Source organism: Periplaneta americana, chromosome 16 (genome assembly GCF_040183065.1).
Source record: "Periplaneta americana isolate PAMFEO1 chromosome 16, P.americana_PAMFEO1_priV1, whole genome shotgun sequence".
NCBI classification, from domain to species: Eukaryota; Metazoa; Arthropoda; class Insecta; order Blattodea; family Blattidae; genus Periplaneta; species Periplaneta americana.
The window spans coordinates 52,697,790-52,716,475 of NC_091132.1; the positions used below are offsets into that span (position 1 = coordinate 52,697,790).

At 33.4% G+C, this 18,686-nt stretch overlaps 1 protein-coding gene across 3 annotated transcripts in view; it reads right to left on the bottom strand.

Moving 5' to 3' along the window:
• The window catches only part of SLO2 (slowpoke 2), a 1,063,914-nt gene that overhangs the window by 147,125 nt on the left and 898,103 nt on the right, over positions 1-18,686 (bottom strand). For all 3 annotated transcript variants that reach the window (XM_069849155.1, XM_069849157.1, XM_069849156.1), the window contains exons 7-8: positions 17,769-17,843; positions 12,803-12,886 (exon numbers count right to left, since the gene is read on the bottom strand). In XM_069849155.1, the coding sequence (XP_069705256.1) occupies positions 12,803-12,886; positions 17,769-17,843 (159 nt within the window). The remainder of the gene's footprint in view (positions 1-12,802; positions 12,887-17,768; positions 17,844-18,686) is intronic.

The following is an 18,686-nucleotide window of genomic DNA, read 5'->3' on the forward strand; positions in this document are numbered from 1 at the left end:
CACAGATTTTGAGGTGTTCCGAATCCATTTCTTGGTTTGAGTTGCACAATGGGCAGTTACGGGACTGATATATTTCAATTCTATGCAGGTGTTTGGCCAAATAATCATGGCCTGTTGCCAATCTAAATGCAGCTACAGACGATTTTCATGGTAAATCGGGAATTATTGTGGATTATGATGCAGAAAGTTCCATTTTTTCCCTTGAGACTGTGTTATCAAATTTTGTTTGTTGATGTCTAAATATGTAGATTTAATAAATCTTTTCACAGAGTAATACGTAGATTTAGTAACAGATCTGTAAGTAGTAGTGCTGCCCTTCTTTGCTAATGTATCCGCATTCTCGTTCCCCAGGATTCCACAATGAGATGGTATCCATCGGAATACAATTCTTTTATTGAATGATATTAATTGAGAGAGCATTTTAGTTATTTCTGCTGTTTGAGATGAAGGTGTGTGTTTAGAGACTATTGATAGAATAGCTGCTTTGGAGTCTGACAACATACCTGCTTTCTTAAATTCATTGATGTGGCATAGAAGATTTCTGAGACTTTCGCTTCTGGAAAGTGTCTGGTACCTTACAAACATTTTGCACAAATATTAAAAATGTATCCACATCTAAAAATTTCAGTCGAAAATATGCCCCTGAGTAAAATGAAGGATGGGTAGATCGGAGAAAAATTCTCTCCGGCACCGGGACTCGAACCTGGGTTTTCAGCTCTACGTGTTGACGTTTTTTTCACTAAGCCACACCGGATTCCAGTTCCGATGCCGGGTTGAATCCCTCAGTTTAAGTTCCACCTCTTAGTATTTCCCTTTAGTGGCCAACTCTCATGCACTGTGTTACAGACGTGTGACAGTGGCACAATGTCCAACACACTAATGTGCAGAGGTGCACTCATTACGAGTGACTAAGTGGCCGGGATCCGACGAAATGAGCGCCGTCTTAAATCACTAAGTGATTATTTACGCATATCATATTATTGTGAGTGAAGGATGGGTGTAGAGGAGAAAAATTCTCTCCGGCACCGGGACTTGAACCCGGGTTTACAGCTCTACGTGCTGACGCTGTATCCACTAAGCCACACCGGATTCCAGTTCCGTCCGATGCCGGATTGCATCCTCTCAGTTTAAGTTCTACCTCTTAGTTTCCCTTTAGTGGACAACCCTCATGCACTGTGTCACAGATGTGTGACAGTGGCACAATGTCCAACACACAATGTGCAGAATGTGCACTCATTACGAGTGACTAAGTGACCGAGATCCGACGAAATGAGAGCCGTCTTAAATTACTAAGTGATTATTTACGCATATCATATTATTGTGAGTGAAGGATGGGTGTAGAGGAGAAAAATTCTCTCCGGCACCGGGACTCGAACCCTGGTTTTCAGTTCTACGTGCTGAGGCTTTATCCACTAAGCCACACTGGATTCCAGTTCCGATGCCGGATTGAATCTTCTCAGTTTAAGTTCCACCTCTTAGTTTCCCTTTAGTGGCCAACCCTCATGAACTGTGTGACAGTGGCACAATGCCCAACATACCTCATCATATGATAACGCAGAATTCCTGCACGAAATATCATACGTACTTCGGTACAGCACAATAACCTGAGTGAAATATTTTCGGGCATTAGTGCTGGTTGTAATATTTTTAGCGTTCAAGAAAAATAAAAAACGTTAGAGGACACGTAAATTTCTACAAGATAGTCCTGAATACGCTGAAGATATTCTAGGACCCAGTTGTACTAAAGTCACTAACTACAGTATTAGGTTATTTTAAGTGAACATTAGTAAATAATTCGATGTTAGTTTCCACATATGTTGTACAAAATTAACTTAAGACCATGTAAACCAGATTCAGTAATATCTGATACATGCAGTAAAATATGTGGCAACATCGAAAAACATGTATGAAATTCGAGTGTAAAGCCAGTTGATTTTCAACTGTTTCGCCAATGAGAGAGAAAACTTAACAATCACCGCTCCTGAAAATTTGTCGCAATACGTATGAGAAGGATAATAAACCTTGAATTCGGAGCATGATTTCGTTTTATTCGTGGTTGTAACTGAGGACGTAACCTTTGTTAAAGCTTTTCCAAATCTAATTTTAAATTGTTTGTCAAAATGGATTTCCTCATTCGTGGAAAACACAAGGAACACGGCTAAATTCAATATGTTAATCAGATGAGATATCAAAATAATTATAAACGTGAAAATAAATACATTATTTTTAATTTAACTTACTATACTTGCTTTATTGAAAGATGGGATATGACAGGAGCTTTGCGATCGGAAAAACAACTGAATATCACATAGCGTGGTAGGTCTGTTGCTATGGTAACAACGGTTGAGATGCCGAACTTACCGTTCCCACGTGGCGAATGATTAATAGCTCTCTTGGCGACATTTATTGTGCACACAATGTTAGCATTGGTACGTTTCGTCTTTGATTCTCTGTCGATTTTTTTACCTTCGCGTCAATTGTCAATGAATGTTTTAACGTCAGCCATCTTAATGTCAATTGCTAGCTTCGAGCAGCTGGCAGCGTGGTAGTCCATATTGGCAACATGGCACTGTAGTTCCAAGCTCGGCCGTTTAATTGTCATGTCCCATCTTTCAAAAAACAAGTACAGAAAAAATTTAAACATGTGTATATCATTTCACCACAATCGGAGATTATAAAAATTAACAGAATTCTGCCTAAATACAATGAAAATAAACTTCACCCATTACTTTACTTATAAGTAGAAACATTTCTCTTTTTTTTTCTTTCGGAAATATTTTCTGTAAACTTAGGTTAATGTGATTAACTTGATGAGATTTGTCAGTTATATTGAAGTTAAGCTTCACTGGAACACTGGAGGGAAAGAGAGATAGGGATCGTCCCAGATAGAGATGGTTAGACTGTATTGAGGAAGATTTGAGGAAAGTGGGAATAATGAGATGGAGGAAGAGGGCAGAGGGCAGAGGTGATTGAGCTATTGTTTTAAAGGAGACTTTAGCTGAACTATAAGAGCTGTATATCAAAGAAGAAGAAGATTGAAGTTAAGAAGAAATAATCTAAAGATAGTATTTATACAAACAAAAATTCGCAGTTAAGTAGGCTATAACTGAAGATTAATTTGATGTCTTAACCTAAGGTTATAAGTTTATACAATTGGCTCTAAAAGATTTTAAATTAAATGAAACTGAGAAATTTCGTCAGAATGATGAGAAATCATTTTGAAATATTGATACAAACGACAGTTCCTCGCGTCTGAAAAAAAGGAAATAATACAGATTGGCTATACCCATTAACACAATTAGCAGTGACTCAGACTTATAGCTGGTGGTGCTTGTGGTAAAGTGTGTAATCAGGACTTTATGAAAGAATGTTATACTTAGGGACCAGACTTTGTCTCACGAGGCTACAAGATTAAATATGGGTGGAGTTTTTACTGTAGCGACGACACGCTTGCATCTAGCAAGCGAAGTACTTCTGACTTCTCACGCGACTCTTGGTAAAATTACGCGAAACAAAACACAGACCACTTTAACAATTATACTAATATTACAATTTATAGTATATAAATTATGTATTTATTTATTTACACTGCAAGTGGGCAAGCACCCGGTGGCAGTGGTATATACAATATTAACAATACACAATAAAATGATAAGCAATACACAATAAGCAATAGCTTATATTATAGAGCATGACATTGAAGATGTTAATGAGATTTATTTAATCTTTAAGTATTTATAAAAGTTTTCTTTATTTCTACAGTGAAAGTGTAGTGTTTTAAATATCTTTAAACTATATAAATTAGAAATGTATAAATATAAATTATTAGAAAATCAATAATTGAAGAATTATACACATTTTCTAATATGAACACTATAATACGCTAATTTTACTATTCACACTACCATACCAGTTATTTTCATGGTTGCGTCTAAAGGAACGAAGAACAATACATTCACTGTCTCTTCTATTTAGAATCATGCATACTTCTACTCCGAATTATATCTTATCGAGCTTTCAATTCCTTACAACTCTTCGAAACCGGCATTAAGCATTTCTTTCTATCCCTCATCATAGAACGTCTTTATACTCATCCTCCTACACTGTAGAAATACCTCGCATCTGGAATTCGTTACCTAATGACGTCAGGGACTGCCGGACTTTATCACAATTCAAAATTAAATTGGAAAATTTTGTCTTATTTAATGCTTTTAGGTATTGCTAGAAGTGTTGATTTGTATTTTTTTTTACTCTAGGTTAAAATTGCAAGTTTCTTGTTTATGTTAATTAGTTAGGATACAATTAATTATGATACTTAATCACTCATTTAAATTTTGTGTGACTGCAACCTGTGTATATTTTTGTGTGGGTTTACTTTGATTATAGTGTATTTTTTTCCTTTTTATTTCTATTATTGTATTTGTATTTCTGGTGGTGTGGAAGAGAAGGCCTGATGGCCTTAACTACATCAGAATAAATAAATAAATAAATAAATAAATAAATAAATAAATAAATAAATAAATAAATAAATAAATAAATAAATAAATAAATAAATAAATAAATAAAGTATGTAGGCCTGCATTAATAAAATATTATTTACACTATGAAGTATAGTTAAACCTCGTTAATCCGGACGAAAGTATGGTGTATTTAAAGGGCATAGTTCTAAATGCACTATACAGGAGAGTGAAATATGTAGTATTTGTTTTTATAGATTAATTATTATTTTAATGCAAAATTAATGGATTTTCTTCATTTTTAATACTATGGGCGTAATATTGTAATTATTGTAATTCCAGAGTTATAATGTATAAAAGTAAGTCTTAAAACAAGTTCTTTAATTTTTACAAACTAACCGTTTTCCTTGCTTGTCCGGATAAGCCGATCGGAGTCTGGATGAACGAGGTTTTACTGTACAATGTTGAGTATTGCATTGCAAAGTATTTCATTTTGTGCGAGATCGTGCGTATTTGCTTGTTTTCCGCACAGAACCAATACGCGGTAAGTGTGAAATACCACATTCAGTATTCCCAACGTAACACACATAACAATTTCCCTCTTCTTACCGCTTAAGCGCGACATTCATTTTACTGCTTTAGGCTTTTAACATATTATTTTTAGAGACGTTTAACATAGTAATAATTATAAATTGGAAACTTACCACTGCAATTTCACCTAAATTGCAATGTTAATTATTGTTTTTAAATATTTGCAAAAATTAAGTAAAGTCTACTACTCCACGAAACTTATTGCATTCCTGATACAAGTAACATTAAGGAAGCCGTGAAAAAATCAACAAGATTCCAGATGCCGATGTTATTACTGCAATATGTTATATAAATAATATTGTTAAAATATTAAAATGAAAAATAAATCATTACATAACCTTACCGTTTGTTTTAAGTTCGCATTTATAGACTGGGGGGAAAAAAAGACAGACGTATATCACGGCCTGCTGGAGTATAGTAAACACAGAAAACATTTTATAGCAACAATGTTGAAGAAAGATATTTTGGTTTTCCGAAGTTGCCGTCATTAAACAGAAACCAACATGTTGATTTCATTGCAACTAATTAGAAATTCGTCTTTCAGGTATGTAATAAACGATCTTCGCACAAAATAATGTACGATACATGAGCTGTATGTTTGTTTTTATGTTCTCGGAAATTAAAAAAGCTCAACTACGTTTCGCTTTTTCAATTTTTTCCTCGACCATGAAAACGCCAACATACCGCTCTTGTAACGTATATTACTATTATAATACTATAGCCTGTATATTTTGTAAATAGGGTATAGTAATGTAAATAATATTTAATCAACGTAAGCCTACATTCTTTATGATAGTGTAAATATTAAAAATGTCGTATTCTAGTGCATATAATGTAAACGGGCTGTCAGGCGTAGATACTTTCAAAAGTCGATTCAATCGATTGTGAAAAAGACTGCTTTCCGCCCACATTACCCCGCTTTTCCAACAAGGGAGAATTTTCTTTTCCTTTTTCTATGTAACTGAGTTTCTAAACTGGAAGTTGCGTTTTGTAGCAAGGTGCACCATCGATTCCGAACTATAAAACTGATAGGCCTGTTATAAGTAGGCGTTCTTATTTATTTTGCAGGCGATTAGCTTTGGGAACACGTTTACTCGATAACTGAAATAATAATAATAATAATAATAATAATAATAATAATAATAATAATAATAATAATAATAATAATAATAATAATGATGATGATTTATTTAACCTGGCAGAGTTAAGGCCATACTGCCTTCTCTAACACTCAACCAGGAGTAAATACTGCGTTACAAAAACACTACAATTTACAAAGTACACTACAATTTTACACACAAAACTGAATAAGATAATAATAATAAAATGTAAACAACAAGTAAGAAGAAATCAGACATAATATATAACATACAGAAAGAAAGAAAAAAGCATAATAAAATGTGAACAGCAGGTCAAAATAAATGAGGCATACAAATTATAAAAAATAAGACAATTATTCATAATAATAATAGTAATAATAATAATAATGATGATAAAAAATAAGAATAGTAATAATAATAATAATAATAATAATAATAGTAATAATACTAATAGTAGTAATAAAATAGTGCAGTACAAAGCGTACAGTGAATACAATATTTCTAAGTACACACAATAAGGAAAATTAAGATTATATATAGCTCAACTTATCACATTAGAGATATCGGAAAATATGATAACAAAAATATCACAACAAAATTTCTTATTATTGATAGTGATTTGCACCTGATCGGTGCGGTCAATTTAAGACAGCTTGCTCCGCGATAGACAGTTGCATCTACCGGAACTGACAACGTCAAAGAACAATCAAGTACCCAACATTGGAGAACAAGTTAAACAAAATCGAGTGACATTCAGTGAACTAACCCAACCAAACCAAACCAAACCAAACCAAGACAAACAAACCAATTCACTGATTGAATGACTAAAGGTGACAAGCTGCAATGACTGCTTATGGCTGCCTATGATAAAAATATAATAAAAGTAACCGCCAAACTACACGTAAACTGTGAGTGTTGAAACGACAAATATTAGAGGAACTAGTCAACTGATCTGACTGACTGAATTACTAGTTGACAGGGAGATCATACTTACTGCCCGCGAAGAGCCTTTTCCTAATTTACTAGATTAATTTTTTAAATATTTAACATAATTTTTCAATGTTCACATAAAAGGACTCTCACGGCATTGGAAAACTGAACTACGACATTATGAGGAGATTAGCCCAATCGCCCCGTCTGACGAGCTGTGGTCGCGTGAGATTTAGCACATCAAAATATCTTAGTAAGACATCTTAATTAGTAAGTACCCATACATACTTTTGGCTTAGCCTCTGATAAATTCTGAATAAAAAAAACATTGCGTAGTTATTTTTTATAACATACTGCAAATTCATCTGCAAACTGGACATTAAATCCGACTGCAGGGAATTTAAATAATTTAAATACGAGAAAATTGAGTTAACTACTATATAATGCTAATGTCCCAATGTTAAATATCCTTATTTAATGACCCATTATCTCAGAAAATACCGAAGATTTCAAAATGAAATTTTCACAGTATAAAGATACAAGGTTTAGAACAAACTGAAGCAGATTTATCAAGAAATAAATGATAACGTTGATATTATTTCGTTATTTTTATATAAATGTCCCATTTGATCAGAAACTATAAACAATAGAAGGATGAAATTTTGAACTTATGCCGACAACAATACATCAATAAAATGGACGCACAATACGTGATGTAGGTATGTCTATTAGTATTTACTTACTTACAAATGGCTTTGAAGAAACCCGGAGGTTCATTGCCACCCTCACATAAGCCCGCCATCGGTCCCTATCCTGAGCAACATTAATCCAGTCCCTGCCTTCTATTCCACCTTCTTCAAATCTAATTTAATATTATCCTCCCACCTAGGTCTTGACCTCCCCAAAGATCTTTTTCCTTCAGGTCTTCCAACTAACACTCTATATGCATTTCTAGATTCACCCATACGTGCTACATGCGATGTTCATCTCAAACGTCTGGATTTAATGTTCCTAATTATGTTAGTTACCTCTGATTAAGGTTATGGCTGATATGTACCTCTATTATCAGACAGTACATCCCACTTGACGATATGTGTCAGAGGAAAAACAATTGTTTGTATGCATCTGAAGTCTGATTAGTAGAATATGTAGCTAATCAGCGAATATGAATTGGAGGGGGAAAGGAACTGGTCACCGTACCCCATTATCTCCTGGTTTAGTTACATCATGAGTGATGTATTTTGGTGTTAATTAAGATGTTCAAACCTGCCTTCGGACAGTTGACTAAACAACAACACTTATGTTAAGTGAAGAATACAATTCGTGCAGTTCTATCAAAAAAAATATTTTACTTAAAAATAACCACATAAGATCAACTTTATTTGAAAAAAAAATCTTTTTAAAACTTGTATCTATTAATAGTGCGTCGGTTTGCTTAGAAATCTTATATCTGTATTATGTAAAAATTCCAGTAAGATTTCTTTAATAGTTCCTGAGATAATGGGTTATTACATAATCAAACTTAACATTGGTGATATAGGGAAATTTATCTCTCCTTGGAAACCTTTTGAACAAAAAACTGCTTCTCAAACGCTTAGTAAAAATAAATATATTACAGAAATTATTCAGTATTTAACCTCTGCGATAATATTCGAACGATTTCGAAGTTACTGAACGTGTATATTCAAATATTCCATGAAGATGCCTTAGAGAATTACGTCAAGTTGTGCTGCAGTAAAAACATTACCGTCCCAGTTACGTAATATTAATTCCCATATTACTAGGTAGTACCCAAGTTTACGTAACACAATGTGGAGAATATTATGAACAGTTTTCCTTGCCAGAAATAGTTTCGTACCTTATTCGCAACATACTTTCAAGTTCATTAACCTTCATTCAGAGTACTGTCAGAAAAGTTCTCTTCGCCAACATACACTCGTACGTTTTTGTTATCTATTGCCCTTCCGAGAAAGTGAAATAGTTACGTAACAAACCGTGTCCCGAGGGACGATCTCTCTGTAACTGGAACAGAAGTGCACGCGATTTCTTCTGAACTGGTCGAAGTGTACGGGACGTCGTTAGGGAATGTGTGCTGTATATTATCATATACGGAGGTAGAGAAAGCGAATTAAAGTTTTAAAGTTACTCATATAAATTAATTTATTTTCCAACCTAATTGTGACAGAGTCTACACGAAATCGCAGAATTACACGCAAGTTATCTCCTCGGGTTATTCTCAAGAGTTTATAGCTGGGATTCGTATGAAAATATCAGAGGTCAGAATAATGGCATTAGCTGTATACTAATTGGGATGACACGAAAACCAACACGCTAGCTACACGCTAGCACTCATTAATTTAAACAATCAATTGCCGACATGTTTCACCCATTATCGAGGCCCTTATTATAGGGCAATGGTCCCCAACTCAGAGCACTGTGTCGTCATCAAACCTTGCCCGCTCGCCTTCTCGGGGAGGAAAAGTCGTAACAGGGCAGGTAAGACGTTCAGCAGCGGGACCACAATATGAATTTTACTGCATAGGTTTATGTTTGTTTTCTGATGAAAAAAGATACGGACTAGATAGAAATAATCTTAAGCAATCTGAAAAACATTGTAGCCTGCTTTCAACAAAGTCTGATGTATGGTACATGACGCAAGTCGAGGTTTGGTGAGCAGTCTCCTCAGAGACAACAGTGGGACCAATTTCTTTCGACCAAACCGTGAACACTGCGGAGTAGCGTTGCATTTTCATGGAGTTTGTTGAGCAATTGGACGATGTAGGGCGGGGTCAAGGATTTTGTGTTGAGTTGTGCCTTGAGCAAGAAGGAGAACATTTCCAGAATTTCCTATAGAGGTTAGTAATCTCGCTAAGATACTCTACATTTGAGGTATAACAAATTGTGGTTAGCGTCATTCTTATTGAAAGAAAGAAAGAAAGAAAGAAAGAAAGAAAGAAAGAAAGAAAGAAAGAAAGAAAGAAAGAAATGAATAAATGAATAAATAAATAAATAAATGAATAAATAAATACATAAATAAATAAATAAACAAATAAATAAATAAATAAACCAAGGCATACCTACGCCGTTTCGGGATCAAAGACGACTCAACGTATTCATGCCTTCAAGATGCACAAACGGTAGATCACCTAATATACTCGTATGTCAAAATGAATAAACAAAGGGATATACTGAAGCAGGGAATATATAGAAATCAAGATAGATGGCCAGTGTTACATGAGAAACTATTGTTAAAACACTATAAGGGATTCAGAAACTTTGTTCAATCAATAGATTTCACATCACTCTAAATATTGTAAATAGTGAAAAAACTTCTGTACTTAAAATTAGTATTAGTATTAGTATTCAGTAGTAGTAGTAGTAGTAGTAGTAGTAGTTAGATATTATGTTAAAATAAGTCAATAGACTTCACGGCAGTGTATTACATTGCAAATAGTGAAAATACTACTCCAGTGAAAATAGTATTAGTATAAATAATTTTAAATAGTTCATAAACTCTATTCAGTCAGCTGACTTTACATCCTTGTAAATATTGTAAATGATTTACTATTAGTTTCTGTTTTAAGTTCCGACAGAATGTAAAAACAGTGCAGCAACAAATGTGTGTAGTATTGCATTACTGCAATGGAGCATACTGAATAAAAAGAGGACACATTTTTTTTAGAAAAATAAATAAATAAATAAATAAATAAATAAATAAATAAATAAATAAATAAATAGGTAGATAAATAGATAGATAAATAGATAGATAAATAAATAAATAGATAGATAAATAAATACTGTTAGTTTTAGATGACTCTATACATCATCTGCCTTCGTTACGCAACACATATTAATGGAGGAGAAATAGCTGAAGAGAGTGCATTACACTAATAATTATATTTTGAATTAATTTATGCAGATGATGGAGTAGCTTACATCTAATTAAGAAGATGTAACCTCATTTTCTTCTCATTTTTAATACAAGTTTATTGTAACAAGCGTGAGTATGGAAACAGGTTTCGCTTATAAGGCACTTTACGAAAAGTTACATGAGTAAGTAACAACCCGGTTAGTGGTTATTCAGCACTTCAGTTTTCAGCAATAAAAACTAGATGTGATTTATTCGTTTACCTTATAATAGGCGATGGAATTATTGATCATCCTCTCTAAAGTTTATTACAAAACTTTTAAAAAGATATCAAGAGAGACGCTCCGTCTCGTGTCTATCGATAGTATTGAACTCTACGTACATGGTTAGTTTAATTCAATTTTTAAACTGTGTGTTGTCTTGTAAGACTTTAGTACTAACAGTTAGGTCCTTTTCAAGCTGATATCTCGGATATATCTGTAGGTTGGGCTAACTTTCTTAACGAATTAGCGTGAAACTGCCCTAGCCTACAGCTTTTTTCACAGAGTTTTTTCTTCAGTTAGAACGCGATTTATTCGCCTTCCTCTTTATTTCAAAATGATTTGGTTTCTTTCCTTTTTCCATAAAATAGTGGATTGTTGAATTAGATGGTTGTTGGAAGCCATGAAATTTCCGTAGAAATGTACGATGACATTTTTTGTAATACATTTTTTTGTAATATACGTATTATAAATGAAGATACGCTGTTTTGATGTGTACTGCATTGACACGGACTACACTAAACTGCACTGAATGGAAGTCAGATGTATACTAATGCTCTTATCTTGATCTCCTTTCATCCTATGTTATCTGTCCTCTACGCAACACGAAACATTCCCAATTTCGATTCAGGGGGAACGTACATACTTTGCTCAGCAGTCGCCTTTGATCTGTAATAATATAAAGGCTGATGCATTTACCTGAGCAAAATGTTTCATAGCGAACGCTCTTTATAATGGTATGAAGAATGAGCCTCTATAGAATTTTATTTACTGATTATTTTATGTAAAAGCTGTCTATATGCTTATCAAAGTACAAGACGGTCATTAAATACTAGAGTACATGTATAAAAAAAGCAATGATTAACGTTTTCGGCAATATTTGCCATCTTCAGATCATGTGTTATATCGTTGATCTGAAGATGGCAAATATTGTCGAAAACGTTAATCAATAATTTCTTATACATGTGCTGTAGTATTTAATGATAATAACTATTTTGTGTGCCACCGGCGTAGCTCAGTCGGTTAAGGTGCTTGCCTGCCGGTCTGAAGTTGCGTTCGGGCGCGGGTTCGATCCCCGCTTGGGTTGATTACCTGATTGGGTTTTTTCCGAGGTTTTCCCCAACCGTAATGTGAATGCAAGGTAATCTATGGCGAATCCTCGGATTCATCTCGCCAAAGATCATCTCGCTATCACCAATATCATCGACGCTAAATAACCTAGTAGTTGATACAGATTCGTTAAATAACCAACTAAAAAAACTATTTTGTACTTTGATAGATATATGGACGGCTTTTACATAAATTGTTGTCTGCTTAACAGGCTGTTAGTAATATGATCACAAAATTTCTCTATAGCAGTGTTTAATGTATGGTACATTATTTTTAAGTATGTAAATTGAAGTTTTATTTTCATTGATAATAAACTTACGAAATATCTCTGAATGAATAAATTTCAATGAATTCATGTTAGTAATTCAACTCGGAAAATAATTAATACGCCCGTTACTACTACCTACAAATGTACATTTAAAACTTCAATTGAATTTTCCCTGAATTCAATCAACAAATTCATGCAAATATATAGTTTATACTTACAAACATATTCTCGAGTGAGTGCTTGGCGAGCCAGCAGTTCAGGAAAACGGGGATAAACAAATTTCTCAGCGGAGGCCATAGTAACTGAAAGAAGAAAAAATAAACATAATTACATGTTATATTACAATTTTAGTATAAAATCTTTAAAATTCTTACGGTGTGGATAATTCAAGGAATTTTATTGAGAAAAAATTCATTAGATGTTCTTAGAAGAAAGAAGATTAAATGTAATTATTTCAGCGTGTAATGGAGAATAAATGTATCACAAATAACATTAATGGCAGAGATAAAACAATGCAATAAAGTACGATAATTGCAATTCTGCTTTTAATTAAAAAGAAGCTGAATTGAATATTTTAAACTGAATACGATTTAATTATAATATGTATGTAAGTAAACAAGTCACGAAAGTATTTCTGTATTAAAATTTTTAGAACTGAAGTACCGGTATTTAAAATTGAAATATACACACATAGTTCAATTATTAATGTTAAAAGAATTATTATACAAAAAACATGAAGATTGAGTACTAATGAAAAGTATTGCCTGTCCCTTAGAGATTGACAAAAATTATTAACATTATTCTCTTTCGGACGAGAATACGTCTTTGTTCGACGTACAATCAATGGAAAAAAATGTAACATTTTCAACGTAACACGAAGTTCATTGAATCTCTGCTAGATGCTCTACATGCTAAAACATATGCTTGTTGCCATCTGTCAGGTGTTGTGTAATTTTGTTGCAAGTGAATAAGCAACAGGCTTTATCTGTAAACAACTAGGGTTATCTGTATGTAACCGGATAGTGTAGAACAAGCTATTAAGTCAAAGAATGAGTCCATGTAATAGAAGGGAATCAACTGAAAACAGAAGATTTTATTTTTCTTTATGCGGGGGGGGGGGTAGAATAGTTACTATATTAATTTAATTAGCGACTATTATTTTATGATGAGTACAAGGTTGTGAAGAAAATATACATTCGATCAAAAATAGCAATAAAATACAAAAAAATAAAGCACGGATTTATTTATGCGCCTATCGGGATTCTGTGAATCGTACGTTACTTCTTAATTGTTTTTTGCTCTCCTTAAATTATACAAAACGAATGAATAGTTTTATGTATATGTCTGTTCAAGGGAAGTGAAAACAAAAACAAATTGTTAGAGATTTGAAGCTGCTATTATGGCTTGGTTGTGGTGATGGTTCTTAATCTACAAAATTGTAGAAGGAACACAGCATTTGTTAGAGTCTCTGTTCATTCAATTTAAATCAAATATTGAGTAAATATGATTCCATAACTGATTGGTCTGTTTTTTACTGTTACCGTGACAACCTCTAATACTAATTACATCGTTGTAACAAACATTAGCTTACAGGCCATTCGTTATATCGTGAAACCAAATGCATGCGTGAGACGTAGCTTATAATAAGAACCTAATAGTGGGGGTAAGCTAGCTAGCTAGCTAGCTACCAGTGGAATTATAGCAATGGAGGGAAGCTTCCAATCCACTTTATCCTTCCCCATACGCGCAGGTAGGTTTCACAAGATAACTAATGGCCTATAAAACTGTGTAGTGGATAAAAACTTATTAAATATTGCTATATGCTATGTGATTTAATGTATTAATTTTAATTCTGTGTTGCAATGCTAGTTGTATCTAGGGAAAACTCGGCTAATTTCATGATATTTTTATTTAAATATGTCACGAAATTATATCAGGTACAAATGTAATTCTGATGACAGAAGATGTAGAAGACATAGATTTTGTTCACTGACGACGTGAGCGTATTTTTGGAAACTACTTGAAGAGTTGTGAAATGTATAACTTTAAATTTGTGAGTGAATACACCATCCAATTTCCTTTGTTAAAAGAAGAGTTTTTTGTTGTGTTTTGTGGTCCAAATTGTTTTCAATGTTAAGTACTGACATTGTATCTGGCAGCAGCAAATACAGCGATATACACATTGTATATCGCAATATGATTTTACCAAATGCACATTACTACAGTACTTTTGTCCAAGGAAATGCAGACTACGGTACTCGTATATGCGCTATGTATAGGAGACTACTTCATCGGTGGATAAGAGACACAAAAATATACAAAAAAAGTTAATATATACACATTCGTCCCGTGTATCCTTGTTGTCGAATTAAAGCCAACTGAACAAATGGTTAGTGCAGGATCAATTGCTAGCCTGCACGTTCTCCAGACCTAAACTCATTGGAATTGTATTTGTGGGGCTGCTGCTTCGAAACAATATTTTATTGGCAACCGAATGAAATACAACTTCGATGTATCCAAGTCATCTGCCAATTTATCCGATAACAGTTGGCACCAAAGATTACGGCAGTATACAATACGACGACTGTAGGCTTGCATTCAGCCTGAATGTCGCCATTATGAGCACTTACTATATCGGTAACCAGCTCCACATCATTGAAGAACAAACATCAAATTAAGATCAAATATAAACTTCTTGCATTGGTTTTATGTCTTCTATTCTCCGATGGAGTCGGTACTACTTATTGTGAAACAGCCTGTATTTTCATAAAATTGTAATTGGTAAATAGTTACGAAATCTTAGAAACAGTGGAACAGTTTAAATACACTGTATACAGTTAGTATAGAAATAAATATCGACTGATTGTACAAAATATTCTTTTTTGTGGTGTTGAGTGAAAATCAAGTATGTAATGAGATGTTCTACTCTATTATCTTTCTTTGACATTCACTAATTAGGCTCCGTATTCCAGCTACCAAAAGACTGAAGTTAAAGACATATTGGGTATCTAATACGCCGAACACAGGTAATAATTGATCAATAATTGGTCCCCTATTATTTTTAATAGCAATAAATGACCTTCCAGAATTCATTAAAGCAATAACAATTAGGAGATGACACTATTTTCCTATGTTCTTCCTCTGCTCTAAATTAATTACATGCTCTCAACAACGACACTCTATCACAGATGGCTTTATGGTTTGAATCTAATGGCTTCTTGCTTAATCAAGAAAAAACCATCAACTTAACTTTCATCCTAAACTATTTAATAAATAAGGACAACAAACTCAACTACACAAAATTTCTGGGACTTTTTACAGACTCCAGTTTAACATGGGATAAGCACATCGAGTACATATGCACAAAGCTATCAAGAGTTTTATATTTGCTAAAGAAATTAACTACTTGCGTTTCTCAAAATTATTTAAGATGTGCCTACTTTTCTTTCTTTCAGTCGATAATTCGATATGCCCTAATTTTCTGGGGAAATGGAACCAAAATTGGAAGCGTATTGATTTTACAAAAGAAGGCCATTAGAATTTTATGTAAATCAAATTATCTGGAACATTGTCGGCCACTTTTCAGACAATCCCGGATTTTAACAATCATAAATTTGTGTGTGTGTGTGTGTGTATATATATATATATATATATATATATATATATATATATATATATATATATGATTTAGTACTTTACACTAGACAAAATATCGACAATTACTCATTAGTGGCCAATATACTTGATCATGAAATTAGAAATAGTGAACAAATTAATATTCCATATTGTAGATTACACAAGAACAATACAAACTTTTTAATTATGGGGATGAAATTATATAATAAGCTCCCAAGTCAATATTATAAATTACCAATCAATAGTTTCAAAGCTAGATTTTACAATTGGTTATTAAGTAATCCCTTTTATTCTGTTGCTGAGTTTTTCAACACAAATTTGTATGAAATTGTATTTTAATAAATAAGTTTTAATTGAAATTTAGTTAGTTTTCTTCAATTTAAAAGTTTCAAATTATTTCATGTTTTCATTGTATTACTTAAATTTTACTGTTTCTGTTATTAGTGTTTTTTTAATGTATTTATATGTTTTCTTCAATGTATTCTGACGAAGCCTAAAACTGTATGTCTAATGGCCGAATAAATTGAATTGAATTGAATGCAACGGATAAGGATATAAACAAACGCGTCTCATTGCGTGTTCGTGGAGTACAGTCAACTCCTGACTTTCTGAAGCTATACTACTAAACACATGCTTGAAATGTGATGTTCATTTTCATCGTTATCTTTACAGTGAATAATAATGTGAATTCATATGCTACGGAACTTGAACATATGCGGATATCACTAGAAATCATTTTATATTGCAAGAAATTCTTTCAATAGCACATGACATTATTGGTGCATGATGTAGTACAAGATATTCCTATTGTCTGATTTTTTTCGTTTTTCATTAGGATATTGGAAATGTTGCTTATCACTGAAAATCCACTAATTTTCTATGTAAGCTTACTTTTCTAGAAATTCCCTAAAATGTAGGTTATTTAATTTATTAAGTGAGATATTGGCACTGAACATCATGGTAGGCTACACATATCCATGCTAAACGTCGAGTTAATATCTTCATAATTTTCAAATTGTGATGGTACTGGTACTTTTGGATTACATTAAATATAATTTCTCTGCCTTTTGGTATTGTAGTGTCTTTTAGTGCACTGTTATGTCACTTTTACGTTTATTTTACATAATGTATATGTAATGTTGCGTATATTGACAGTGAAAATATTAGTTCAAATATCTTCAACTATGCCCTGCAATATTGCACGCTTGAGCGTCTTACCTAAGGTATTTTACCTCTGCAATGAATCTTCAATCAGCCACAAAAATGTAGTTACTTAAATAATACGACTAGTAAGAGCAGTGATCGATAAGACTACTCACTATGACTGCGTCCCGGTTTTGACTTTCTACAGGAAGAGGACAGAGGATGCGTAACTATTTTGTATACGAACATATCTGTACCAGCTCTGTGACGTCATATATACTTCGAATCAGACAACCTCATTCCAGTTTATAGGTAGCTGGAATACGGATCCTAGTAGTAATAATAATATTGTTATGATAACGTAAATAAATCATAATAATAGATATAAACTTTTAACCAACTTACCGTTAACGTGAAGGGAATCGTGTTTACGAGTTCGAGTATAAAATGGAAAGACAAAAGTTGTTGCCAGATGTTGCCCTGAAACAAAGAGAAAGTCTGCTTTAAAAATCTGAAAAGATTCTTAAAGAATTTGAGACAGAAAACATATACAGTTTAAGTGACCATGAACATGTAGTTATACCAATTATCATACCTCAGACATTAGCGAGTTAAGACTCGAAATTTAAGTCTACGCTAGTTGCGATTTCGAACCCCAGAAATCCCGCTTGTGTTGATTAGCTAGTTGGATTTCCACTAGGTATAAGGAGTAACTAGAGGGTTGAGAGTCACATAAAAATGCAACTCTCCCCTTGTTCTTCTTGTCTTTCGCTTGTTATAGTTGTCTCTCCCTTGTTTGTCTTGTCTTTCTCTGGTTCTCTTGTCTTTCCCTTATTATCCTTGTCTTCCCCTTGTTATCCTTGTAGTTCCCTTGTTCTCCTTGTTTCATTTCTCGTACCATCCACAAGCAGACCTATGTGAAGATGTATAGCAAAGTAAAACTATGTGTCTGTCTATTTTTGTTTTTTTTTTTGTTTTGTCAGATGTGTTGGCATTTTCAGGGTTCTACAGTGAGATATTAACCTTTAAGAATAAAACTACTAGAAGTTATGAGCAAGATGAATGGAAAAAAACCATAGAGGTGGATTTTCAGACCCGATATATCGCTGATATTAATCACATAATAGTAACTATTAGCAGATGTTTTAAGTCGCTGATGGCTCCATCTCGTTCGAACCATTGACTGACGTGTGAAGGTTATTGCACGAAAAAAAAATATGCAGGTCTTTGAGTGACGAATAACGAGGAGATCTTTATACTGATGCAATATTTTTTTAACATTCTGAAGATGTCCATCATCGTCTTCTACAAGATATTGGCCCC